The sequence below is a fragment of the Triticum aestivum genome, chromosome 3A, assembly GCF_018294505.1.
Source record: "Triticum aestivum cultivar Chinese Spring chromosome 3A, IWGSC CS RefSeq v2.1, whole genome shotgun sequence".
Classification (NCBI taxonomy): Eukaryota; Viridiplantae; Streptophyta; class Magnoliopsida; order Poales; family Poaceae; genus Triticum; species Triticum aestivum.
Window position 1 is genome coordinate 593736253 of NC_057800.1, and position 21581 is coordinate 593757833.

Below are 21581 nucleotides of genomic sequence, written 5' to 3' on the forward strand. Positions count from 1 at the left end.
CAGTTGTGGGAGGCCGCGCCGCGCCATGGACTGGTCAGGCACCAGGCCGGAAGGCCCTGGCAGGGCCGTATGCGGGCAGTGGCTCCTCCTCTAGCCGCTTGGATCTACACCATTGGTGGTCTGCCGGCAGATACACGAATGGCGGTCGAACGGGCTCGGTGCTAGCCCACAAGCTCATCGGTGCACCGTTGCCACTTATTAAGTGCGACCACTACCCAAAGAAGGTCGTGCGTCGCGTGCCTATAACGCCGGAACATCCCGGATGGATATTCATCAAGTGCTTAAACGATGGGGTATGTGCTCTTTTTAGCTTCGGTTTGTGCTCTAGATTTGACTAGTTGGGCTAACTTCCAATTTTATTGTGTAGAATGGATGCGAGTTTTGGTATTGAGAAGAAGAGTACATCGATATATTGATAGAGCGCAATTTAGTAGATGTTCGTGCACTTTTAGCTAGCATAGAGGTTGTAGATGAGACAAGTGCACTTGTTGCTAGATTAGAGGCTAGACACGATACTAGATGCGAGAAAGCAACCTCTACTTCTTTAGACCCGAAGAAGAAAGAAGCACGCAAGATCGAGGCTCCTCCGCAGATCAACAATAAATGCATCGAGAAGGCACTAATCCAACTTACAGGAGCAGTTATGAAATTTGGATATCTTCTAAAATATATTCTTGTGGTTCTTGTTTTCTTTGGTCTTACTTTACTAGTCAAAATTTGGTGATATATTTTTATGTATCAAAAATGAATGATGAAAAAAAGTTTAAGGGCTTGCAAAGAAAAAGGTACGCGGACAGGATGCGGTTGGGATGCGTCCAGGCGTTGGGCGCACGGCCACCACATCCCAGAAACGGCCCGGACACGACCCCATTGCTCTATCCAAATGAACAAAATCCGGACAAAACGGACATCCGTTTGGAGTCGTGCGATGAAGTTGGCCTAAGCCGTTTGTTTCGCATATATGATGATTTTGGAAGTTTCTAAAATACATACACTTCTGATGGTCGTTTGCTCTGGCCACTAGGAACATACATAAACCTTGCCATTTTTTGTATCCATGCGTGGAAGTCTAAGCCGTTTGTTTTCGCGTAGACGATGAATTTGGAACCTTCTGAAATACATGATCTGGATGGCCTTCCTTCTGTGCGGAGGTTGACCACAAGGAAATTGCTCGCACATTCGTGGCGACTCTCAGGTCAATACGGTATACGTTTTTTTATAAATCGGACAAGTCAGGTCAATTCGAAGAAAAGGGTACCGTGCACACAGGTCCTCGATTATTCTCACCCTTTCGGTATAAAAAAGCCAATCTCATGCACTTACTACTTGTCGAGACATCTTTAGTTAGTTAATTGATTAACGGTCGTGTCGTGTCAACTTTCGAGACCGAACATTTGGACATGTCAAACCAGGACGTACTGACGGAAGATGGCCGGACATTGCCCATCGGTGAATGGTGACTACTGTGAGAGGCCGGTTTCACGTTCTACCAAGAGAAGGAGATCATCATATCAAGATTCTGAAATCCAAAGCAACGCATTATTGCAGCACATGCGGGCCAGCTCTGGTGAGAAACCACCCCATTGTTTTTGGCAGGGAACAGCCTAATCTCGCTAGCTACTCGACTCGAGCATCGTGGATCACTGGCCATCACTCATTCGACTCGAACACTAAAACAAAACTATATTAGACTTAGGGGAAGACTGCACTATCGGTGTTCTCATCATGTCCGGCCGGATCAACCAACATTTTATAAGCTCGCTTTGAATCAGCTCGGGGTGCAACTAAACTGAAGATAGACAGAGACACGCATGAGCATGAACAGTATTATACTGGTGCTCGTCGCTTCAATTCGCAAAAGGATCTTTCCCGAAAGGAAACTCGCAAGAGGATGGATCAATCAATCAACCAACCAAACGTACGCGGCCGGTCCAGGAATTACACGGCCGCTTTGAATCCTTTTGTTTAGGGCCCAGCGGCGGGCTGGCGCTGCCGGTACATGCACCGAACCTGAACCCGAATCCAGGGCCGCTGAGCGAGCAGGCAGCACGCACGTGCCGTGCCAAGTGTCAACCACCATCGAATCTAGGGACACTTGCAGTTTTCTTGCGCCTCTCTGCGCGTGTGTGCGTGTATAGGGTTCCGTTTTCCCAGGAGTTGATTAGGACCACGATCGACCAGACTGGTTCGCCGTGTACATCACACCGTACGTCAGGTCACGTTACCCAATCACTCGTGACTTCGTGAGAGTGAGCTCGGGTTGCCCATGTGACGGCGTACGTACGTACCACATGCGTAGGGAGGGGCAACGCGTTCCCGTAACCACTACACGTCGCCTTCGATCTCACTCGGACTCTGAGCGTATGCGTATCTCTACTAGCTTCGATCTCTCACACAGATTACAATTATCTCACCTGACACGTATAGATTATCCTTAGGCCAACTCCACCGCACGATCTCAAACGGACGTTCGATTTGACCGAATTTTGTTTCTTTGGGGTGGCAATGGATCCGTTGGGTCGTAGGTGCGCCCAACGCGCGACCGCACCCCAAATCATGTCTGTGTTGGACATGATTAAAAAAAGAAAAACTTAAATAAAATGACTAAATAAAGTAAATAAACGCAAATAAAAAAACATAAAACATAAGTTAGGTTCACGGCCATAAAACGGCTCAGTTTCATGGTTCAGTTAACGGTCTAGTGCCATAATTAACATAAAAACAAAATAAAAAAACGTCGTCCGCGCGCTCTTGCCGTCATCGTCGCCGTCTTTAGTGGATGTCGGTGTCGTCGTCGTCGCTGACGAGGTCGACGTAATCCGGCGGCGTCCAGAGGTGGGTTGGCGGTCCGTGGTATGCGGGGGCGGGCTGGAAGGCGGGGTCTGCACCACCTCCTCCCGTGGGGACGCGTCCCGCTCCGGTGACTGCGGCGGCGTGGGGCATCAGTTCACGTCCCCCACGGCGTCGGCCATCTCCGGAGCCGTGGGGCACCGGTGCACTACCGCGTGGATGTAGTGTCGGTCACGCTCGCCGGTGGCCGTGGGGGCGATGGAGAACGCAAGCGGCGCGCGGGGGGGGGGGGGTGATGCGGGTTCCTCCTTCACGCCGCGGCGGCGGCGGCCCGAGGACGAGCCAGCCTTGCGGTCATGCTTCCCCTTGCAGCCGTAGTTCCAGAGCCCCATGGCTGCGACGCGGCCGGCCGGCGAGTTCGAGGCTAGGGTTTGAGGGTGTGAGGTTTCGAGGAGGCCGCGGGGTGGAGTAGGGAGTGTGGATGACGATCGGTCCACGGCTTTCCCATTTAAGAAGGACCGTGACCATTCGCCTGGGCGGATGACAGGCGGGGCCGGCCGCGCGTGCGCATTGATGTTGGCGGGTGAGAAGTAGGTGACCGCCTGCCACGCGGCCCCGACGCGGACGAGCGACGCGTCCATTTGTTGTCCGTCGTGACCCAAACCCGGCGCATGTTTACGCTCGAAATAGGTCAGGCCGGATACAAAACGGACCAGATGGGTCCGAGCCGTCGTGTGCTGAGCAGTCTGGTTTGTCCTTTCTACCTCAAACGGACGGGCCGTACGGGATGGGGTTGCGCGATGAGTTGGCCTTATCGCTTGGCTCTTGACTTCCTCTTGGATCGGCTGTAAAGGGAAAGAGTGGAGGCTGGGCTCCCGGAGTGGACTTCAAAAGTTGTCGCGTCGCTGAGCTCAGCTTCGACCGCTTCCTTGCAGCTTCCCCGCTGGTTCCCCTGTCCTAGGTTTCCTATAAATTTGCCGACGATATGGCAAGACCCGCCGAATTCATTCGCACTCACAAGCTCGACACCCAAAAGCCAAAAAAAGTTGGTGCACCACGTACTGTCCAGTTCTAGTGCCAGGTTCGAGCTAGCAGAGCAGAGAGACTCACGCCATGGCGCTGGCCACCCCGACAGCCGTGGTGCTGGAGCTGATGACGATGGGGCAGCAGTCCGCGGCGCACCTCAGGGAGCTTCTCCGGGCGGCGTCCCCGCCGGTGCAGGCGGAGCACCAGGCGCTCGCCGCGGAGATCCTCCGCTGCTGCGACCGGGTGATCGCCGCGGTGAGCGCGGGCGCCACCGATAAAAAGAGGAAGGCGACGGACCCTGGCGCCACATCCTGCCATCTTCCCCTCGCCATGATGCCGTCCAAAAGAAGGTACGAGACTTCGATCGCTACTCGCACCGGGAATGAACGAAGAATTTTCTGAATTCATCCGCCCTTGCACGAGGCACGAGTGTTTGACTGACAGGTTTGCCGTCGATTTCGCAGGGTGCGTGGGGCGGAGGCGCACAGAGAGGTCCATGCCGACACGACGGCGGACGGGTTCGTGTGGAGGAAGTACGGGCAAAAGGACATCAACGGAAGCAACCACCCGAGGTACGGACAAGAAATGCCCCTGGTGGTCCGGACAAACGGCAAGCTTGTCGATCAGACAGAGCAGAGCCTGACGCTATTGTTGTTGCATGCAGGCTCTACTACCGCTGCGCGCTCAGCGGCGAGGGCTGCGCCGCGACCCGGCGGGTGCAGCGGTCGCAGGAGGAGCCCGCGGCGTTCGTGATCGCCTACTACGGCGAGCACACCTGCGGAGCCGCCTTCTGTCAGCAAAGGGCGGAGCCACTGCCTCCTACCGTCGTCGACTCAGGCTCAAACGCTTGGGGAGTCTTCGGTGCCGTCGACCGGAACAGGGGCTCGCCTCTGCTGCCGTCGCTCGGAGCCGAGCACAAGCACAGCGCCGTGCGCCGTCACGCCGAGGCGCCCGGTGACACGTCGCGGCGATGGTCGTCGCCGTCGTCCTCCTCGTCCTACTCCTCCGAGGTGGAACTTGGTGCTTCTCCTGTCGAGGGGTTCCTCGATGGCAACTTCGACTGGGAGTGGGAGACCGTCGTCAACTCGCTCAGCTTCGGCGATCTGCTTCACTAGAGCACAGTAGATTGCACGACCTGTGCACTGTTTAGTGGACAGATCTGGAGTACATCGGCTGTCGCAGTGTGACTAATGAGTAGTGATAATGTACGGGGGTGGGTGAGAGGTTCCAGCTGCAAGAGCTTGTGATGTAGAGTTGGCTAATCAAAATGGTTGCAATACTAAGCATTTGTTCAGCAAACGTAGTAGTTAATCAAATGGTTAAACAAATGAGGTAATAGCACCCAAGATCCACAAACTTGCACCGAATGTAATGTTTTAGTCCAAAACTTGCAAAATGTGACTGAGGACTCCACAAACTTGACACCCTATGTGATGTTTTGGTCCACAGCCATTCACAGCGTGACATGTGGCAGTCCAGAGGGTGGACCGGTCAGCTGTGGCAATTTTGCACAAAGGCCCCTGGCGTTCACTCGATTCAACGTCAAGGGCCTTTGTGCAAAATTGCCACAGCTGACCAGTCCACCCTCTGGACTGCCACATGTCACGCTGTGAATGACTGTGGACCAAAACATCACATAGGGTGTCAAGTTTGTGGAGTCCTCAGTCACATTCTGCAAGTTTTGGACTAAAACATCACATTCGGTGCAAGTTTGTGGATCTCGGGTGCTATTACCTCTAAACAAATTGACAAAGTCGGCAATAAGTAAATACTAACTCCGTCCTGGTTTATTGGTCCTCTTAGTATTTTGGGCCAAATTTTGACCATGGATTTAATTGATAAAATGTTAATGCATGTCATAAAAAATAGCATCATTAAAAACTATGTTCGGATATGAATCCAATGATATAATTTTTTATGACATGCATTAACATTTTGTCAATTTAACTTAAATTTATGGTCAAATTTTGGCACAAAATATGAAGAGGACCAATATACCAGAACGGAGGTAATACAGTACAATACAATCTAGCAAACATTAAGCAACAAAAGATAGCATGTGGCTGTCACTGCCAAACTGTTACCCTCAGGCCAAACAGCAACACACTGAGCGAGACAAACCGATTTTCGGATTTCACTGGATATTCAATGTGTTACAACTACGTTGCATAAATAAAGAACATGAATGATGAACAGATTGATACATACTAGAGACCTTCAAGGGTCATTCCTTATTCTGCTTATGCATCTATATTACACGAGGAAAGGAACAAAGGTGAGGGGCGAGTGTGCGAGGCAAGTCTTGTGAGTCCAGGTATCACTGTATAGAGCCACTTCAGAGTTCAGACACCACAGAGTGTGCCTGAGTTGAAGGCTGATGAAAGAAGGAAACCTTAAGGCGAAGGGTCACCATCAATCTTCAGAACCCAAATTTCCGCGGTCATATGATTCATCCATGTGTGTTGTATAACCTAGAGAAGTGTTGTGCCGTGAGATATAGAGCAATTTAGTTCAATCATTTAAGGCACATATGGTTTAGCTAGTTCAGTATCCAAGTGCATATACTATACAACATACACTGGTTTATACAAAAGGATCTTTAGGTGAAACAAGTGAGGTGTTACCATTAGTTATCTGAACTGCTCTCGGTGCTACCTTTGTGGCCACCAGTCACAATGCGATGAATGTAAAAGGTCGCCACCATTCCACTGCAGCACAAATAAAAAATATATAAATATTGTGCATGTTTTTCGTGGTCCAACTCAAAAAAGCTCTAGTGGCCTTTGCAAACAAGCATAAAGTGTTCTCTAAATGAAGTACACAAATAGCCAACTTAATTGCTGAAAGAAAATCTCCAAAAAAATCAGACCGCCTGCAAATTAACAAAATGCTGATTTATTTGGACATAGGTGTCAAACTTCAACCTTCTATGTTTTAATATATTTAGATTGGGCAATCATATGTGCTGATTTGTCTAGAAAGTACTTCCATAGTATCATAGCATTATTTGATTCAACAAATAGAACAGAATAGAAATTATGGGTCATTGTGTTTTGAAGAGCGTGTAAATGTCCAAAATACCAAAATTGGGGAACTAGAGGAGCTCGCCACCCTCGTCCTATCCGCAGGGTGTCACATTTCTACCTAACAACATACAGTTAAGGGAAGGAACTTCACCCCTTAACACGTTTTTAGGGGGAACTAGAGGAAGAACTAGAGCTACCAGACATTTTAGACTTTTAGTTGACGGGGGCTAGTACATATCCAACTAGTATTATTTGACAGCAATTTGTGTCTAATGCTTGACATCAACTATGTGATAGATACTTCCACTAGCTCCATCCTTCTGTTTAAAGGAAACATTCATCACATTTGGGTTGATAATTGTGCAGGTCTTGCACTATAAGACACATTCAAAGTGTAGTAGGCAAACTCAAGGAGTCAAGGGCGAAAAAAGATGAAAATGATGTATTCACCAGTTTCTTTAGTAATCATCAGCTTCTTGTTCACACCTTACAAGTATAACACTATAAAACTACTGAGGTGGTACTAACAGAAGAAGGGAAAAAAGAGGATTTCTAACAGATCAATGAGAAGTGTCGCCCTGTCAAGGGATTGCAGCAGAGGCAATTAATATGGTTTCGGAAAGAACTATGTGGTACAGTGGTAGTACAGTAAAAATGAGAGGTGGTCTATTGCGGAGCACAGGTTGCCAGAAAGGTTGAATGCAAAATTGCAAATAGGTGAGAATATCCACCAAGGAAAAACTGTATACTGTGTAGAGCCCTTGTAGCCACGCGAACAAGCCATTTTATGCAGTCTTGCAGGTATATACGCACAGGCAGAGGAACATAAAAGGAAGCGACGTAGTTCATGACAATAACTGTTTATATATCACTATATGTTTTTCTGATTCTAGAATGAAAGTATTCCTAGCAAGTACAAGGATTAAATGTGTACTGACCTGAGAAGGACCGCGAAAACATTTGGAAACCACCCATGCTGCACACGCACAAAATTCAATTAAATCCTGGCATTGCTAAAAGGCGGAGGTGGAAGCTATCACAGTAGTAATACAATTTGAGCCAAATTAGAAACCTACCCGGAAGAAAACTGACAAGTCCTTGAAGAAGATAACGCTTGCAATAGCTGCATGCCACAAGTCAAGTATGTTGGAATTTTGCAAGTTATTAAAGGAATAACAAACCAATAACTTATCAGAGCTCAACTGATAACTTCATCTTGAGACTATTACTCAATGTGCAACTAGAAATTGAGCCTCACTAGTGTTACACGGTCAAATACAAGTCAATATAAATAATCAGATATATGAATCATACAAGAAGTGCATTACATTATCAATATGAACAGTTGAAACCTTGGGAGGCTCAACTTGAATCTAAATTCCATCATTAATATATGTCCAATATTTGTATGCGTTATGGAACTCAACTTGAGTCTAAACTCGATGTGTGCTATGTGTGGAAACTCCCAAACAATCTCAAAATAATAGTGGATATAGCCGCAGCACCCATAGTCATGTAAAAAAAGAGAAATCAAGATCAAACAGAATCACATCCTCAAGATCAAAAAAAAATCTGCATGAAAAACACTAGCCACTGTACATGCAGAATTTGTCTTTTCTTCAGATCTTTCAGAAGTGATCAATTTTAACACCAAAATTGCATGTGGCCATAAGATACCACCTACTCTATGTTTACAGCATTGTTTGACAGCTTCAGAAAAAAAAACATGTGGCTTTCTTTACACTTGGTTGTGTTTCATTTGGTATTTGCCTTTCAAATATATTTACTATCATTACTGAACTGAACATCAGCTCCAGTAGACAGCAAAAACAATTTTATTGTACTATGGAAAATGTCAAAATAAGTAGTGAGATCTTCTTTTTTGCATGGACCAATTATCAAAGTTAACTGTTTACGCATAAGCAACAATGATCGGTCAAGTTTGCAGAAATAACAAAAGCAATTCTTAAAATCCATTTCAACAGAAAAAAAAACTGAAATCCAGATATATTTAGGGCCTCTTTGATTCACAGTATTCGCAAAATGCAGGAATAGAAAAAACGCAGGAATAGAGTGCCATGCCCTCTTGTATCCTACAGGATTAGCAGACTACAGGAATTTGAATGGAAGAGTGTTTGATAGCACAGAAAAAACAAAGAAATTCTACCAAGAGGTTTGAGTGGATAGAAATTTTCCTCTAAAATGTAGTACAAATTAATCCTATGGAAAAATTCCTAAGGATTCCAATACTGAGAATCAAAGGACCACCGTAGGAAAAAAAATCCTAAGGATCCAAATCCTTAAAAAATCCCATGGATCTCCTTTGGATCAAAGGAGTTATAGTTGCAACAATATCATGCTGGAATACTGGATTCCTGTTGATTTACTTTTAACTAATCTGATTGGATTTTATCGGAAGCTGTCAAATTTAGATAGAGGACATGAGAAGCCTGATGAAAATATTCTTCTATTCGCATGGAAGTCCAAAGCTATTTTGCAATACCCATAGAATTAATAGCTGGAAGCAGTCACCTATTTGCTCTCAGCAGAATTGTGATGGGTCTGATAGTATGCATAACAAAAACTGATACATATCACCTCACTCAACAAATGCAAATAAGCACAACAACATAAAACACCTAGATAGACAAAACAAATAGATCAGTTGAAGAGCAATCTTCTGAACTCAATACATCACAAACAAATGTACTCCTATTTTACTTCTCTTTTCTTTCATTCTGTTTTTCTTAACTTTGCCAACATTAAAACCATGTCACATAAGTATACACATAATACGTACTGGCAGAAGTAGCTATGCCAATGCCACTTCAATCATGAAATAGGGGGAAATAAAATCAAGCAAGGAAAATAATGTGAGAAGAAATGAACTAACCAGCTTGCCCTTTCAGCAGAAGACGAGGCTGACGACCGCCTGCTCTTTGTGATCTCAAACTTGAGATACCCAGAGCCAACAGTGCAAACCCAAGGACAAAACCAAAGCGAATTGCAGATGTGCTTCCAGTTAGCATGAAGTTAAGGAAACCTCCTACAGTAAGAAAGGTACCTACAAGAAGTAATACAGTTCCATTAATACTATTCAATTGCAGCCCTATCATAGCAACGCAGCACCAAACTGTCTACATAACTGATGATCTAACAAAGCCATTTCCTGCATGAGTCACATGTTCGTCAACTTGCAGCATGAGTATAACTTAGATAACTAGAAATGCTACCAACATAATGCCTTTACATACCAAATGAAATGCCGACATGATAATCCTTATACTCTGATGGTCCATTGAGGTTGCCAACTGCATTGATTGTCTCGGTGATATCCTTGATAGAATCTGGGGAGTTCTTAGCTGCCAGCTGTAGATATTCCTGCCCCTCCTCACCAACCTCTGCAGCGATGATGGTCAGGTCCTTTTGTGCTTTATCTGCCTGGATCCTTAGCTTCTCCGAGGCCTCTAACAGCACCTCCCTCGCCCTCTTGGAGTAGACATCATATGCCTGCGTTGTCAGGGCCTGCATTCGGATGGCCTCGGCCTTGAACTGCTTGAGCATTTCCCTCCACACCTCCTGGGCCTCCTCCGGCTCTATTTCAATCTTCTCTGTTTCCTTTTCCTTGTCATCACCCAATTCTGAACTCATCTGAATTCAGCAGACAAAATAACTTGTAAACTTAGCATAATTTGACATCACAGTTCAGCCAAGGAATACGGTATTTAGCACACAGAAACATCGTCAAAAGACCTCAATGCGCTAACAGAAACACCGCTGCAAATATCTCCCATTCGGCACACGAAAAGAATATACTCGCACATTATCCTCAATGCACTCCACGGAGCGAAAATTGTAAAGGCGCGCAGCGATTATTTCAGCCCGTGCGTGGCGAGAGGAAAATAAAATAAAGGGTTAGAAATGCGGGTGAGGTGACCAGCTACAACCTAGCAGATCAGATAGGCAGGGGCGGAAGGAACACGCCTCAGAAGTCAAAACAGGGCATCACCACCGGAAACAGAAAAAACAGGGGAAGGATCTCGGAGAGAGCGGGCACTCACCGGTTCCTCCCCCGCGAGGGCGGCGACGAAGCGGCGAGAACGGGGGGCGGCCACTCCAGCGGCGAGGCGAGCGCCGCCCGAGAGGGCCCGGAGCGAGGCGTCCAGTCGGGCACGGCGGTCGGGGGAGGAGCGCGCGAGGCGCAGGAATGGGGAGGAAGCGAGGGGGCGGAAGGCCGCGCGGGCGGCCGGGTTGGGGCCCGCGAGCGGGGAGGAGGCGGCGGCGTGGAGGAGAGAGGCCGCCATGGGAGGTGGGGCGCTGCGGTCCTCGGGGAGGTGGGAGGAGAGGGGAGGAGAGGGGAGGGAGGGTGGCGAGGGGTAGACCGTAGACGAGACGGCGGAGGCGGACGGCACGAAGGAAATGGGGGCGGAGGATGGAGGAGTTTGGTGGGGTTTCTTCGGGGCTTTTGTTTTGGAGAATCGGTGGGGGACGGGTGCTGTTGTGCTTGGTTCCGTTGCGTTTGCGTGGTGCTTGACCGCTGCGGGGATTTTGCTACAGATTCGTTTCCTTTTCCTTTTCTTTCCTTTTCGGCTTTCGTAAGCAGGCAGCAGGGTGCTGAAGTGAGATTGAGATCCGAGGAGACATGCCGTCCATCCAATGTTCAACCAGGGGGTGATTGTAAATCTCACACATGGTATTGGTACATGGATGTGTGCCCAAATTTGTGTGGAATGCGAGTGCGGTTAGAGTTACCGAATAGCTGTGTGTTTGCATCGAGCACGTGTAATCTGGAGTGTAAAGTTAGCGGTAGATAATCAAACTATAATTAACAAAACATGTATGCAGTGATACAGATCACGAGATCGAACAGTCTAACCGCATGTGGTAGAGATGGTCAAAACCATCTGTGATAGGTGATCGAAGATGTCGTCAGAGTCTCGGTGGGTTCCTTATCGATTATATCATGTCATTTTAATACATAGAGGGGAGGACTCAAGTAAGGGCTCTGGGAGGATGTATGAGCTATTGAGCAGATGGCGTCGACCTACCCTTGGCCTGGTCTTGTAAAAGGGACGAGAGCTAGGGTTTTACAAGGGCCCTAGCCGACCTCGCCATGGGAGCTTCGTGGCTTGCACGCCAAGATCATGTTTCTTCCTGAAGCCGGGCCCTGGATTGATCGATGGGCTAGGGCTAACACCAGACTCCTGGCCCCTGAGGCCAACCCAATGTTAGGCTTCCCAGCCGACGAGTCGCCCACGGTATACTGTATTTGTCAACTAGTTGAACGCCGGTCTTAGATTTCTAAAGAGTGGAATCTGAGCTAGATTTCAAGAAAGGTCATGTACAAGATGATCTAGAGAATGAAGAAAACGACGACACAACATGATCTTCTATCTATTGTGTGTGACACTTAAGTTGTCGGTGAGTGTGAGCGATAGAAGTCATGCACTTTTTTTATAGTCTCTGAGAAGCAACTAAAAACAATGGCAATTTGACCAATATCGGGTGTGCATGGGAGGAGAGTACCATGCGGCATATGAGACGTGTAGCCACATAGAGCATACCAATGCACAGTCAAATGTGTGGTGTACTATTGTTAGAGCATGTCTAATAGAGCTCTCGAAAACTCAACCTTCAAAACCAGTTTGAGGGCTGAGAAAATGTCGTTTTGAAGGCCAAAAATCCCTGCCGCAGATCAGTGCCCTCAAACCAACCCTCAAAACAGAATATTCAGTTTTGAGGGTTGGTTTGAGGACACTGATCTGCGCCCCGGCCTTCAAACCCTCAAAACTGGACAGCAACATAAATCACTTCAAATTTGCAAATGATCATCATCACAAACATGAAACAAACTTGTAAATCATCATCATCACATAGTAAATCCCATGGACATCATAGCAAAATATACAACGTGCAAATGATCATCATCACATAGTCATCGGAGACATCATTTGCAAAACATAAAACATACGAACAACTTCAAGCACCGGTGAAGTTGTCCACACCTCCATCGCCTCCACCACTCATCGGAGACTCACCTCGGAGAGTAGACAACGCACCACCACCAGCACCATGCAGTAGCCTCTTCCTCTCGGCGATGTTCTCCTTGTACTCCTTCCACCACGCCAATTGCTCTTCATCCATGTCCTTTCTAGACATCATCATGTGCTCCTTCTCCTCAGCCATGAGCTCCTTCCATGCTTTTGCTTCCTTGAGCTTGATCATCCTCTCCTCCATGTCGGCCTTGCGCTTGGCATTTCTCGCCTTTACTTCCAATTGTGCAAGTTTCACCTCTTTCTTTCTCTCGGTGATAATAAGCTTTGCCTCCAATGCCTTCGCCGCCAATGCCTCCTTTGACTTGATGCCTCCGCTTCCATCTTCATCCTCTCTTTTGCCTTCTTGGTTCCCCCGGGCTTGTCATGGTTTCTTCCTTCTTCATCACTATCATCCATTTTTAGCATATCCGATTTTTTCGATGCACTCTCTTGATCCCTCAATTTCCATTTGTCAAGATGTTGGAGCAATGCCCAACAATGCATGAATGGGAAGGATTTGCCCTTGGAACCGGCCATGTCCTTGTACCTCAAGTCGGCATATTTCTCCTAAGACATATCATCATTGGAAGCATATGAAAATCACAACCAAGCATAACCAACAAGTAAATAAAGCATGAACCAACAAGTAAATAAAGCATGATATTTGTACTCACATAATCACTCTCAACACAGCCACTTGGGGGTTGATCCCTCACTTGATCCATAGTCGCACTCCAACGAGCACAAGCGGGTTTCATCAACTCCCACCGGCCTTGAAGCGATCGGTAAGAATGAGCTCTCAATGTGGCAATCTTGGGTTTCATCTTACAATACTTGTCCTCAATGCGTTGCCAATAACGTTTCCCGGTTTGATCGGTGCCGGTGACCGCATCCAAGCCCACTTGCGACCAAGGCTTGACCAAGAGGACATCCTCAACCTCCGTGTAGTTCGCCGTGCGAATTGGCCTTCGAGCACCACCTCCCGCTTCAAACATTTCCTCTCCGATCTCAGTGACATCTTCATCTTCAGTGCGACACACCAGACAAACGCCATACATAGTTAAATAGATCGACGATGAAGTCACAAAAGACAAAAATAAGAGCGGAGACGACGACACATGCCGATGATGTTTGACTTTTGAGGTGTGACAACACGAGGCGTAGACCTAGAGTGTGGCGGCACTGAGGAGGCTTGTAGCTCCAAACACATCCATGGTGCCGGTCAATTCAAAATGATACATCCGAGTACTTCAGTCGATGGATGCATATAGCGATGTACATATTCGTAAAGTGGAGTTCGTTGGAATGGATACCATGATTTCTCAAAGAAGGGTACATTTTTCAGGTCATGAGGGTCAGCTCCAGTTCTTCTGGATGTAGGAACCAGTAAAATGATGCCAGAGGTTGCTATTTGCGTGCGTTCGCCGCTCTTCGAGCACATGGAAGCACCGTATGTGAATATTTTCTCCCAGACGTGGCGCAGGCACCATGTCAAGAGCAAAACCAACGTGGGCGCAAATGGATGGTTGCTTGATGACACCAAAAGAAGACATACCAAAGCACGCCCAGTGCTGGTTGCTTGGACATGGCAAAAGATCGCAACTGAACTACATTCAGCTTCTAGGCTAAACTTCGTATGACGGTTGCGGCCAAAACCTAGGAATCAAGGACTCGATGTATTCCCCTGTGTGCGAGAAGGGCAAGTTTTGATCAGATTCCAAACAATACCACGGAGAGGGGCAAGATGCAGGTCAGGCAAAAGGAGTTCCAAAAGGAAGAAGTATTGGGCCAAAAAAGAGAGGAGGAACTCGATTCCCATGGCCTCATGCAAACTCTCCAGCGAAGCAAGGTATTGCTTGCTCTACTAAAGATGCAAGTACTTTTTTTTTGCGAATGAAAGATGTAAGTACTTAACTGCTTCAGATCACTTGGTCGTCTCTAAACAGCTACAGGTTTATTGTGGATATGCCGTTGCACAATTATAGAGCAATAATAGTTAACTGGAACCACGGTTAAGAAAACTGAGCAAACCCATTCTCAGCACAGGACCGTGCACTCGGTTGATCACCTTTTGCGCAATAATATCATCAGGGCCATTTCCCCCTTTTTGCGCATAGACAAAACAAAATTTGTTTTCGGATATTATAAGTCAAGAACTGACAACTCTGTTAACATTCAGTAACATTTAATATGGGCATTACGACAAAATGGTACATCCCATTTGTTTTAGTAGCACACCAATGTTTGAAATCAGCATGTTTAACGAGTTGCTCACTTAACATCCGCATTCGGAACTGAGGATCTACATGGACCAGCTGATGTAGTGAATGGTACCCCTCGGAATGTTGCAATTCCATTCTCGTCGGTACGGAGATGCTGGATTACATAATAAAAAGTTATTTGTTAATTCATTCAATGCATGCAGAGTAACTATGCAATAGAATTCAGGAAGGCCTTTCTATATTTGATGGCAATAGAAGGGTAGGTTCTCCAAGGAATGACAAAACTGAGTCGCATTTACTCAAATCATGCTGAATGGCCAACCTTTGATCACCATAAGGTGAAAAATAAGTGAGATAACATCAAAATTGGGCATCGATAAATGCTTACCGGTGTTATCTTGTCCAACTGTTTCTTCTTTGGGTTTAGAACATCTTCTGGCTTCCCATCAAACCTAGAAAATTTGGAAAATTAGAAAACACAACAGTTTTGCTAAAGCACATCTAGATGTGCTATAAGTATCGCACATCTAAGTCCTATATCATTGATTTTACACTAAGATTTGTGCAAGCATTTTCTTTTGTCTTTTTTTCCTTTTTCTTTCTAGTTTGATTGAGCACTTAGATGTGCAATAACTAGGGCACATCTAGATGTGCCCTAGACAGATGCAGATCAAATAGGAACCAAATAACTGCAAGGAGACAATTGAGCATAATTTGACATAAGTGTTAAAACTAAAACATTTTGTTTCGCAGGTGGCCACAAGCGCAGATATTCCTTAAAACTAAAAAACTACCTAACATATCAAATTGCACTTCCAAATATTGTTATTCGGACCAACATATTTTGCAACAGCTTACATATCAACCACCAGAGGTCCAGAACTGCATACTAAATGGCATACCAGATACGTCATAGCTATGGATACAGATAAGAAAACCGAACATAGTAAAAGCTCTATAGAAGTGCACAAACACGCCTTTATAAAATGGGACCCCTTATAAATTGTATAAATTCGTCATTTACAACATATGATTCTTACCCAGCAAAAGAAATGCGCTCTCCAAGCTTGGCTCCTTCCGGAGGAATCAAAGGCTCCACGACTGTATGATCTTTATTTGAAGCACACAAGACCTGGTAATATGTTTAATTTAGAACATGTCGAAAACAAAATTTCGTTTACAGTTTGGACTGAGGGTTGACAACATCAGAAGTCAAAGACAAACACAATGGTAAGGGTTTCACATCATAAATTTATCATTGTTCCACTTCAGATACTGTAACTACATGGTAAGGGTTTCACATCATAAGTTCATTTCAAAATAGTTTATCATTCTCTTCCATGAGTTATAGTGATGATTTTAGAGTCTATCAGTATGAGGTCTAGTAATATGCACATGCCTAGTGAGTTAGCAGTGCACAGCAAGGCTTGCCTGGAGCTTGCGTTTCACCACAGTAGTATTTTGGGGAAAGATGGTAAACAAATTAATAGCCAAAATTCAAGAAGCTTTGCTTAGGGATAGAACACAATTACAATAGGACGCAACAGAGCATACCAATCCAGCAGACATTACATCCCGCAGCTTCCCAGGCTTCACATTCGTGATCAAGACAACATGGCGATTCTTCAAAAGCAAGGGCAAATATTTACAACAGAACACAGAATCATGTATAAGAGAGAAAAATGAACAAGAATCATTCAAGTTCATTGCTGCTGTTGACTACTTACAACAAGTTCATCTGGGCTGAAGAACTTCGCAAGACCACTAACAACTTGACGTACATTGCCATCTCCCAAATCTATCTCCTCCACCAGAAGACTGCAAAGATAACCAGTTGGAATGTCAGAAAGAAGACTGACAAATAAACAGAGGACCTTTTTACAGGTGTTGGAAATTTATTGTACCTGTCAGCTGATGGGTGCTTCCATGCTTTGCGAATAACGCCGACCTGTATATTCAGGATACTAACACTGCACTCAGAATCCTTTTCTGCACTTTTCTGTGGAGCTTTATCTGCAGCTGCCTCTGTTGCTTTGCCGGCAGTTTTCTCTTGGACTTTCTTTTTATCCCCAGAAGGTTTGTTGTTTTTGGCAGAAGTAGGATTTGCCTTATCCCCAGGGATCTTATTCTGACAAGAATCAACACAGCAAAGAAACTCACCAACTAATAGAAAATGACATATTGTACAAGAAATAGGTTCTGATAATGGTGTACAAACATGAAAATCAACACCACAACAAACAACAACAACAACAACAACAACAACATGAAAATCAACACCGCTATGCAGAAGTTGTACTCCCTCCGATAAGTGTTGCAGTTTTGAACTAAGGTTAGTTCAAAACTACGACACTTATTAATGGATCGGAGGGAGTACATAACCAAACATTTTAATACTTACAGTCTTTCATGTTCTCTGGTGTATTGCACAAGTGGCTACATGAATCAGAACAAAGGGTATGTTTAGTTTGGTGCCCAAATTTGCTCGACCAAAATTTTGGCAGCCTATGATATTCTGGGTCTTGCTTGTTTAGTTGCCAAAATATTGGCTGCCCATGAAAGCTAACCTGCTCTCCTTCCATTAATATCTTGCCAAAACTTTGGTCAACAAAGGGTCAAGTAGTCTGATAGTATGACCGGTCTTTTGGGCAGCCAATGGCTGGAAAAAATTAATAGGCCTATGATATAGCAATAGCATCAACCAAACATATCCTATAGTTTACCATGCATTACTAAGGCCAGAAATGCAGTAAAATGGTAAAGTTCCAGCCAAATCTTCACAGCACGATGTACCACGAGTGCCTTCTACAAATAATAACAGTCCAGAAATATCAATAACTAATGTGGATCAGTACCTCCCCTGCAGCCTTTTTGGAGTCAGCAGCTCCATCTGACTTATCCGCAACCTTCTGTCCTGCAACAGCTTTCTTGGAATTTGGTTCACCATCTCCTTTATCAGCTTTCTTTGGGTGCTGTCAAGTAGATTTAAGAAATGGTATGGTTATTTTTATGATTTAAACATAATCATTTTGATAGACATTTTGAGGATAGTTGAAAGAAACAGTGTATCAGTGATTTATCAATTCTCTGAAGATTAATGTTTTCGCACTTTAGTAGTACTAACAATAGTATAGTATTGGTTAGATTCTACAAATGTAAACAAGCACTTATTTAGCAGATCAAGCACAAATTTGATCTTGTAACACAGTAATTAGCAACAGCATGCTACAGGGATAATTTCCCATACAGTTTTGTATGAAGTAAATTAATTTAGAAGGAAAACATAAAATACTTCCAGATCACCAAAAAATTACTTACAGAAGGTGCAGGTGCAGGTGGGTTGAAGATAGATTTGGTCAAGTTTATCTTTTGCAGCATCGTACCAAAATCAACAACATTCTGCATCAAGCAGTAAATTCACATGAGATGATATAAATGCCTGACAATGTGGGCATAATATTAACAACAATCTGGTATTTATTTTTTAGAAGAGACTCCCACCAGCATAAAGCTATGGTTATAAAATGATACTAAAATAACTGCCCAGCTACAAATTACAATATAAACCATGAGTTAGTGTCGAAAGGTGTAAAAGCCAGTTTTACGGAAGTGTGCTGGGTAGGCTTCAAATATCAGATAAAATTGATAGTTGAAAACATGGCTATTTCCAAGATCTGGTCCAGTAATTTCAGATATAAGATTAAAATGACATCATTGAATGGGCATAGTGACTGATAAGAAATGAGACGGAAAACATTGGAGATGTATTTAGTTCTGTGTTGGCAAGAAACTCAAATCTATATGGATTTGATTCTTTGATTCTAGAAGAGATGGTGTGTACAGCCCACAGGAACAAGATAAGACAAAAAATAGATGCCATTATAAAAAAAAGATCCATCTCAAACCTGAATGTAGTCCATCCACCGCAATATATTTGGATATTTCTGCAACTCACTGTCACTAAGATGACACTGAAAAAAGCAATGTACAATTAGAACTTGGGGAAGTAAATGTCTGAAAAGGCATATCTATTGAGTAGTAAGACAGTGACCACAAAAATACATCCCAAATGAAGATATGACGGTGTTCATGTAAATGGGTAAAGTTATAACATACATACCATGAAAACATGCACGGTTGCAAACACAATAATGTCCGCCGCTGATGGTTTGAAACCAGCTAATAGTACCGACATCTGGGACAAATGTTGATTCAAATTACCAAGTAATGCATGCTGTTCTCCATCAGTTAGAACAAAATTGCTGGAGAACTCAACCCACTTCTTGACCTACCAATGAAGAAAAGGAGATTGTGTAAGAGTACATAAGCAGTAGTGAACAGAATTAATGAACATTGCACATACATGCAAAAACAGTTACCTCATCCTGCGGTGAGGTCACGATATGTGAGAATAGGCTCGCAATATCATTCTCCTTGACAAGTGTACTGGATATGCTATTCTGTAATATTCAGCAGATAAATTAGCAACTGTTTCTAGCAATAAAACTCCATGCAAATAAAGCTTGATAAGAGCGAGAAGGGCAAAATTTGTTCATAAGAAGTAGCAAATTACGAAAGATAGCACGGTCATTGTTTTAAGGCGTCCTGCCTTGGACGCTTAGGCGATAAGGCGCCCGGGCAGCGCCTTACAACTATGCCCGCCTTAGGCGCTTAGGCGTCGCCTAGGCGCTAGAGCGGGTGGTGCTCGCCTTAGGTCGCCTTACCGCCTTAAAAACAATGATCATGGTACATAGTACGCATCAAAGTTTGCACATTGTGCACTACACATGTTGGTCCAGGGACCAGGGGTACCCAAAATAGAAGTCATCCCTAAGTTACTCAATTAGTGCCATATCAGACCATGGCCAGCCACCAGAAGAAAAAAATGAGGCAAATGTTTTGAACAAGAGAATACACTACTCCATAAAAATTAAGATATATGACAGAGACTATGCCAAGGAGCAAGGGCATATGCTGCATGTGGTGAAGGCCTCTTTACATCTAAGTATCAAAAATATTGGAGGACCAGTGTTTCAAGCTTCATCTTTGCAACAAAACTATTGAACTCAGTATGTTCTAGCCATGTGCCAGATGGTAGCCACAGAATATGATCTAACTAGGCTACTCAATTCCTTGTCACATTCTTGGCAATCAAACAAGCACCTTTCAGCGATTAGTATAACAAGCATAAGAACAAGAATGTTCTGTTCCAACCCGATTGATAACAATTACTCCGTAACCAGAGAGAAGTACGCAGCCATATTAACCAGGATATTTAGCGCGAAAGATGTATGTTGGATGTCTATAGCTCTTGCATATTAACATATGTTTGACCAAATATAGTTCTACCTCTTTATCTTGCACAAAACATACGAGTAACTTGACATTCTGAACTTATTTAGACAACTCACTTATTTAACAAAATTATGTATTCCGTAACGTATTATTTTTGCACAGCAAAACAATCTCGATAGCAAAACGGACCCCTAACGGGAGAATCTTCATAATATAACAGGTATTATTCAGGCCCCTAACTGATCCAGCAATTTAACTGTCGGTAACTTAGATATCTTCACTTTCCCCAACCAAATCATGTATAAAATCGCCATGCCTAAATTCCACAACGCAGCATAATAACAACATGAGATTTAAGCGACGATACTATGCAAACTTAATTATCGGTGAACTAACCATTCCCAGAGCCCCACAAATCTGCAATTAAAAAATCTCAGCCCGCGCCTGTAAGAATGAAAATCACGCCCACATGACTAGTAAACAGCAAACACGGAACACTATCGCTCCGAGCCTCCGAAGCAACAGAAATCAGAACCCAAAGGTTTTAAGAGTGGAAGAATGGAGGGGCTAACCGGATCGAGGTTCAGGTGCTTGCAGAGCGCGTACGACATGGCCTGCTTGCTCTGCGTGAAGTCCGCCGCCGCCGCCGCCATTAGCAGGTCGAGCTTTTTTCCACGGACAAAGGAGTGATAGGGGAAGTGGAGAAGAGGGATGGTTTAGGGTCTAGTCATTTTGGGCCGCTGGTCCCTTTTTCCTATGTTAAATTTGGACTGTGCTGACGCTTTATTTTTATGGGCTCAGAATATCCTCATGGGCCTTACCAAATGATGGCCCACGCGCGCACCGTGCATGGGCCGGAGCAGCACGTAACATGACCGAGCGGTGTGGATAGCAAAGCAACAGCTGGACGTGAATGCTTTTTCTTTTTTTGGAAAAACTAACACCCACACGTGTGGTATCTTACACATCGCCCACACACCTTCATCACCACTCATTTTGCCACGTAAAAACAGATGACATCAGCAGAAATCTTTTTGTTTTCGGCTTAAAAATGTTTTATCTCCTAATTAAAAAATCAAAACAAAAATCTGTTTTCATCATTAAATCCGTCTTGACGAGATCTTCAAAACTGGACCCCATGTTGATATGTTTCGACGAGAAAAAAAATTGCCCAAGTCATGATGTTT

At 44.7% G+C, this 21581-nt stretch overlaps 3 protein-coding genes across 3 annotated transcripts; 1 reads left to right on the plus strand and 2 right to left on the minus strand.

The window, feature by feature from the left end:
• The first annotated feature begins 3803 nt into the window (after nucleotides 1–3803).
• Nucleotides 3804–5150, plus strand: LOC123058728 (WRKY transcription factor WRKY24). Its single transcript, XM_044481420.1, has 3 exons — nucleotides 3804–4166; nucleotides 4281–4388; nucleotides 4481–5150. Exons 1-3 carry the CDS (start codon nucleotides 3904–3906, stop codon nucleotides 4929–4931), a joined length of 822 nt encoding a protein of 273 aa, XP_044337355.1. The 5' UTR covers nucleotides 3804–3903; the 3' UTR covers nucleotides 4932–5150.
• A 773-nt stretch (nucleotides 5151–5923) lies between these two features.
• LOC123062441 (protein FATTY ACID EXPORT 3, chloroplastic) lies at nucleotides 5924–11276 on the minus strand. The gene is made up of 7 exons (XM_044485962.1): nucleotides 10904–11276; nucleotides 10097–10493; nucleotides 9736–9906; nucleotides 7919–7965; nucleotides 7781–7818; nucleotides 6441–6524; nucleotides 5924–6287 (listed from the first exon to the last, which is right to left on the minus strand). Exons 1-6 carry the CDS (start codon nucleotides 11144–11146, stop codon nucleotides 6443–6445), a joined length of 978 nt encoding a protein of 325 aa, XP_044341897.1. The 5' UTR covers nucleotides 11147–11276; the 3' UTR covers nucleotides 5924–6287; nucleotides 6441–6442.
• Nucleotides 11277–14997: 3721 nt separating this feature from the next.
• LOC123062442 (methionine--tRNA ligase, cytoplasmic) lies at nucleotides 14998–21138 on the minus strand. Its single transcript, XM_044485963.1, has 12 exons — nucleotides 20967–21138; nucleotides 19479–19559; nucleotides 19220–19387; nucleotides 19005–19070; nucleotides 18418–18498; nucleotides 17955–18071; nucleotides 17004–17227; nucleotides 16827–16917; nucleotides 16654–16722; nucleotides 16140–16231; nucleotides 15488–15551; nucleotides 14998–15253 (listed from the first exon to the last, which is right to left on the minus strand). The coding sequence occupies exons 1-12, from the start codon at nucleotides 21045–21047 to the stop codon at nucleotides 15149–15151; spliced, it is 1239 nt and encodes a 412-aa protein (XP_044341898.1). The 5' UTR covers nucleotides 21048–21138; the 3' UTR covers nucleotides 14998–15148.
• Between the last annotated feature and the right edge of the window lie 443 nt (nucleotides 21139–21581).

What these genes read in the sequence shown, in the direction of transcription:
- LOC123058728 (XM_044481420.1), top strand. Translation starts at nt 3,904, where the DNA reads ATGGCGCTGGCCACCCCGACAGCCGTGGTGCTGGAGCTGATGACGATG. An exon ending in ATGATGCCGTCCAAAAGAAG is followed by an intron (nt 4,167 to 4,280) that starts GTACGAGACTTC and finishes TCGATTTCGCAG; the next exon opens with GGTGCGTGGGGCGGAGGCGC. An exon ending in AACGGAAGCAACCACCCGAG is followed by an intron (nt 4,389 to 4,480) that starts GTACGGACAAGA and finishes TGTTGCATGCAG; the next exon opens with GCTCTACTACCGCTGCGCGC.
- LOC123062441 (XM_044485962.1), bottom strand. Translation starts at nt 11,146, where the DNA reads ATGGCGGCCTCTCTCCTCCACGCCGCCGCCTCCTCCCCGCTCGCGGGC. An exon ending in TCTGCTGAAAGGGCAAGCTG is followed by an intron (nt 7,966 to 9,735) that starts GTTAGTTCATTT and finishes TGTGGCATGCAG; the next exon opens with CTATTGCAAGCGTTATCTTC. An exon ending in ACTTGTCAGTTTTCTTCCGG is followed by an intron (nt 7,819 to 7,918) that starts GTAGGTTTCTAA and finishes GTGCGTGTGCAG; the next exon opens with CATGGGTGGTTTCCAAATGT.
- LOC123062442 (XM_044485963.1), bottom strand. Translation starts at nt 21,047, where the DNA reads ATGGCGGCGGCGGCGGCGGACTTCACGCAGAGCAAGCAGGCCATGTCG. An exon ending in CACCTGCACCTGCACCTTCT is followed by an intron (nt 18,072 to 18,417) that starts GTAAGTAATTTT and finishes TCTACTTGACAG; the next exon opens with CACCCAAAGAAAGCTGATAA. An exon ending in AAGCACCCATCAGCTGACAG is followed by an intron (nt 16,918 to 17,003) that starts GTACAATAAATT and finishes TTATCTTTGCAG; the next exon opens with TCTTCTGGTGGAGGAGATAG.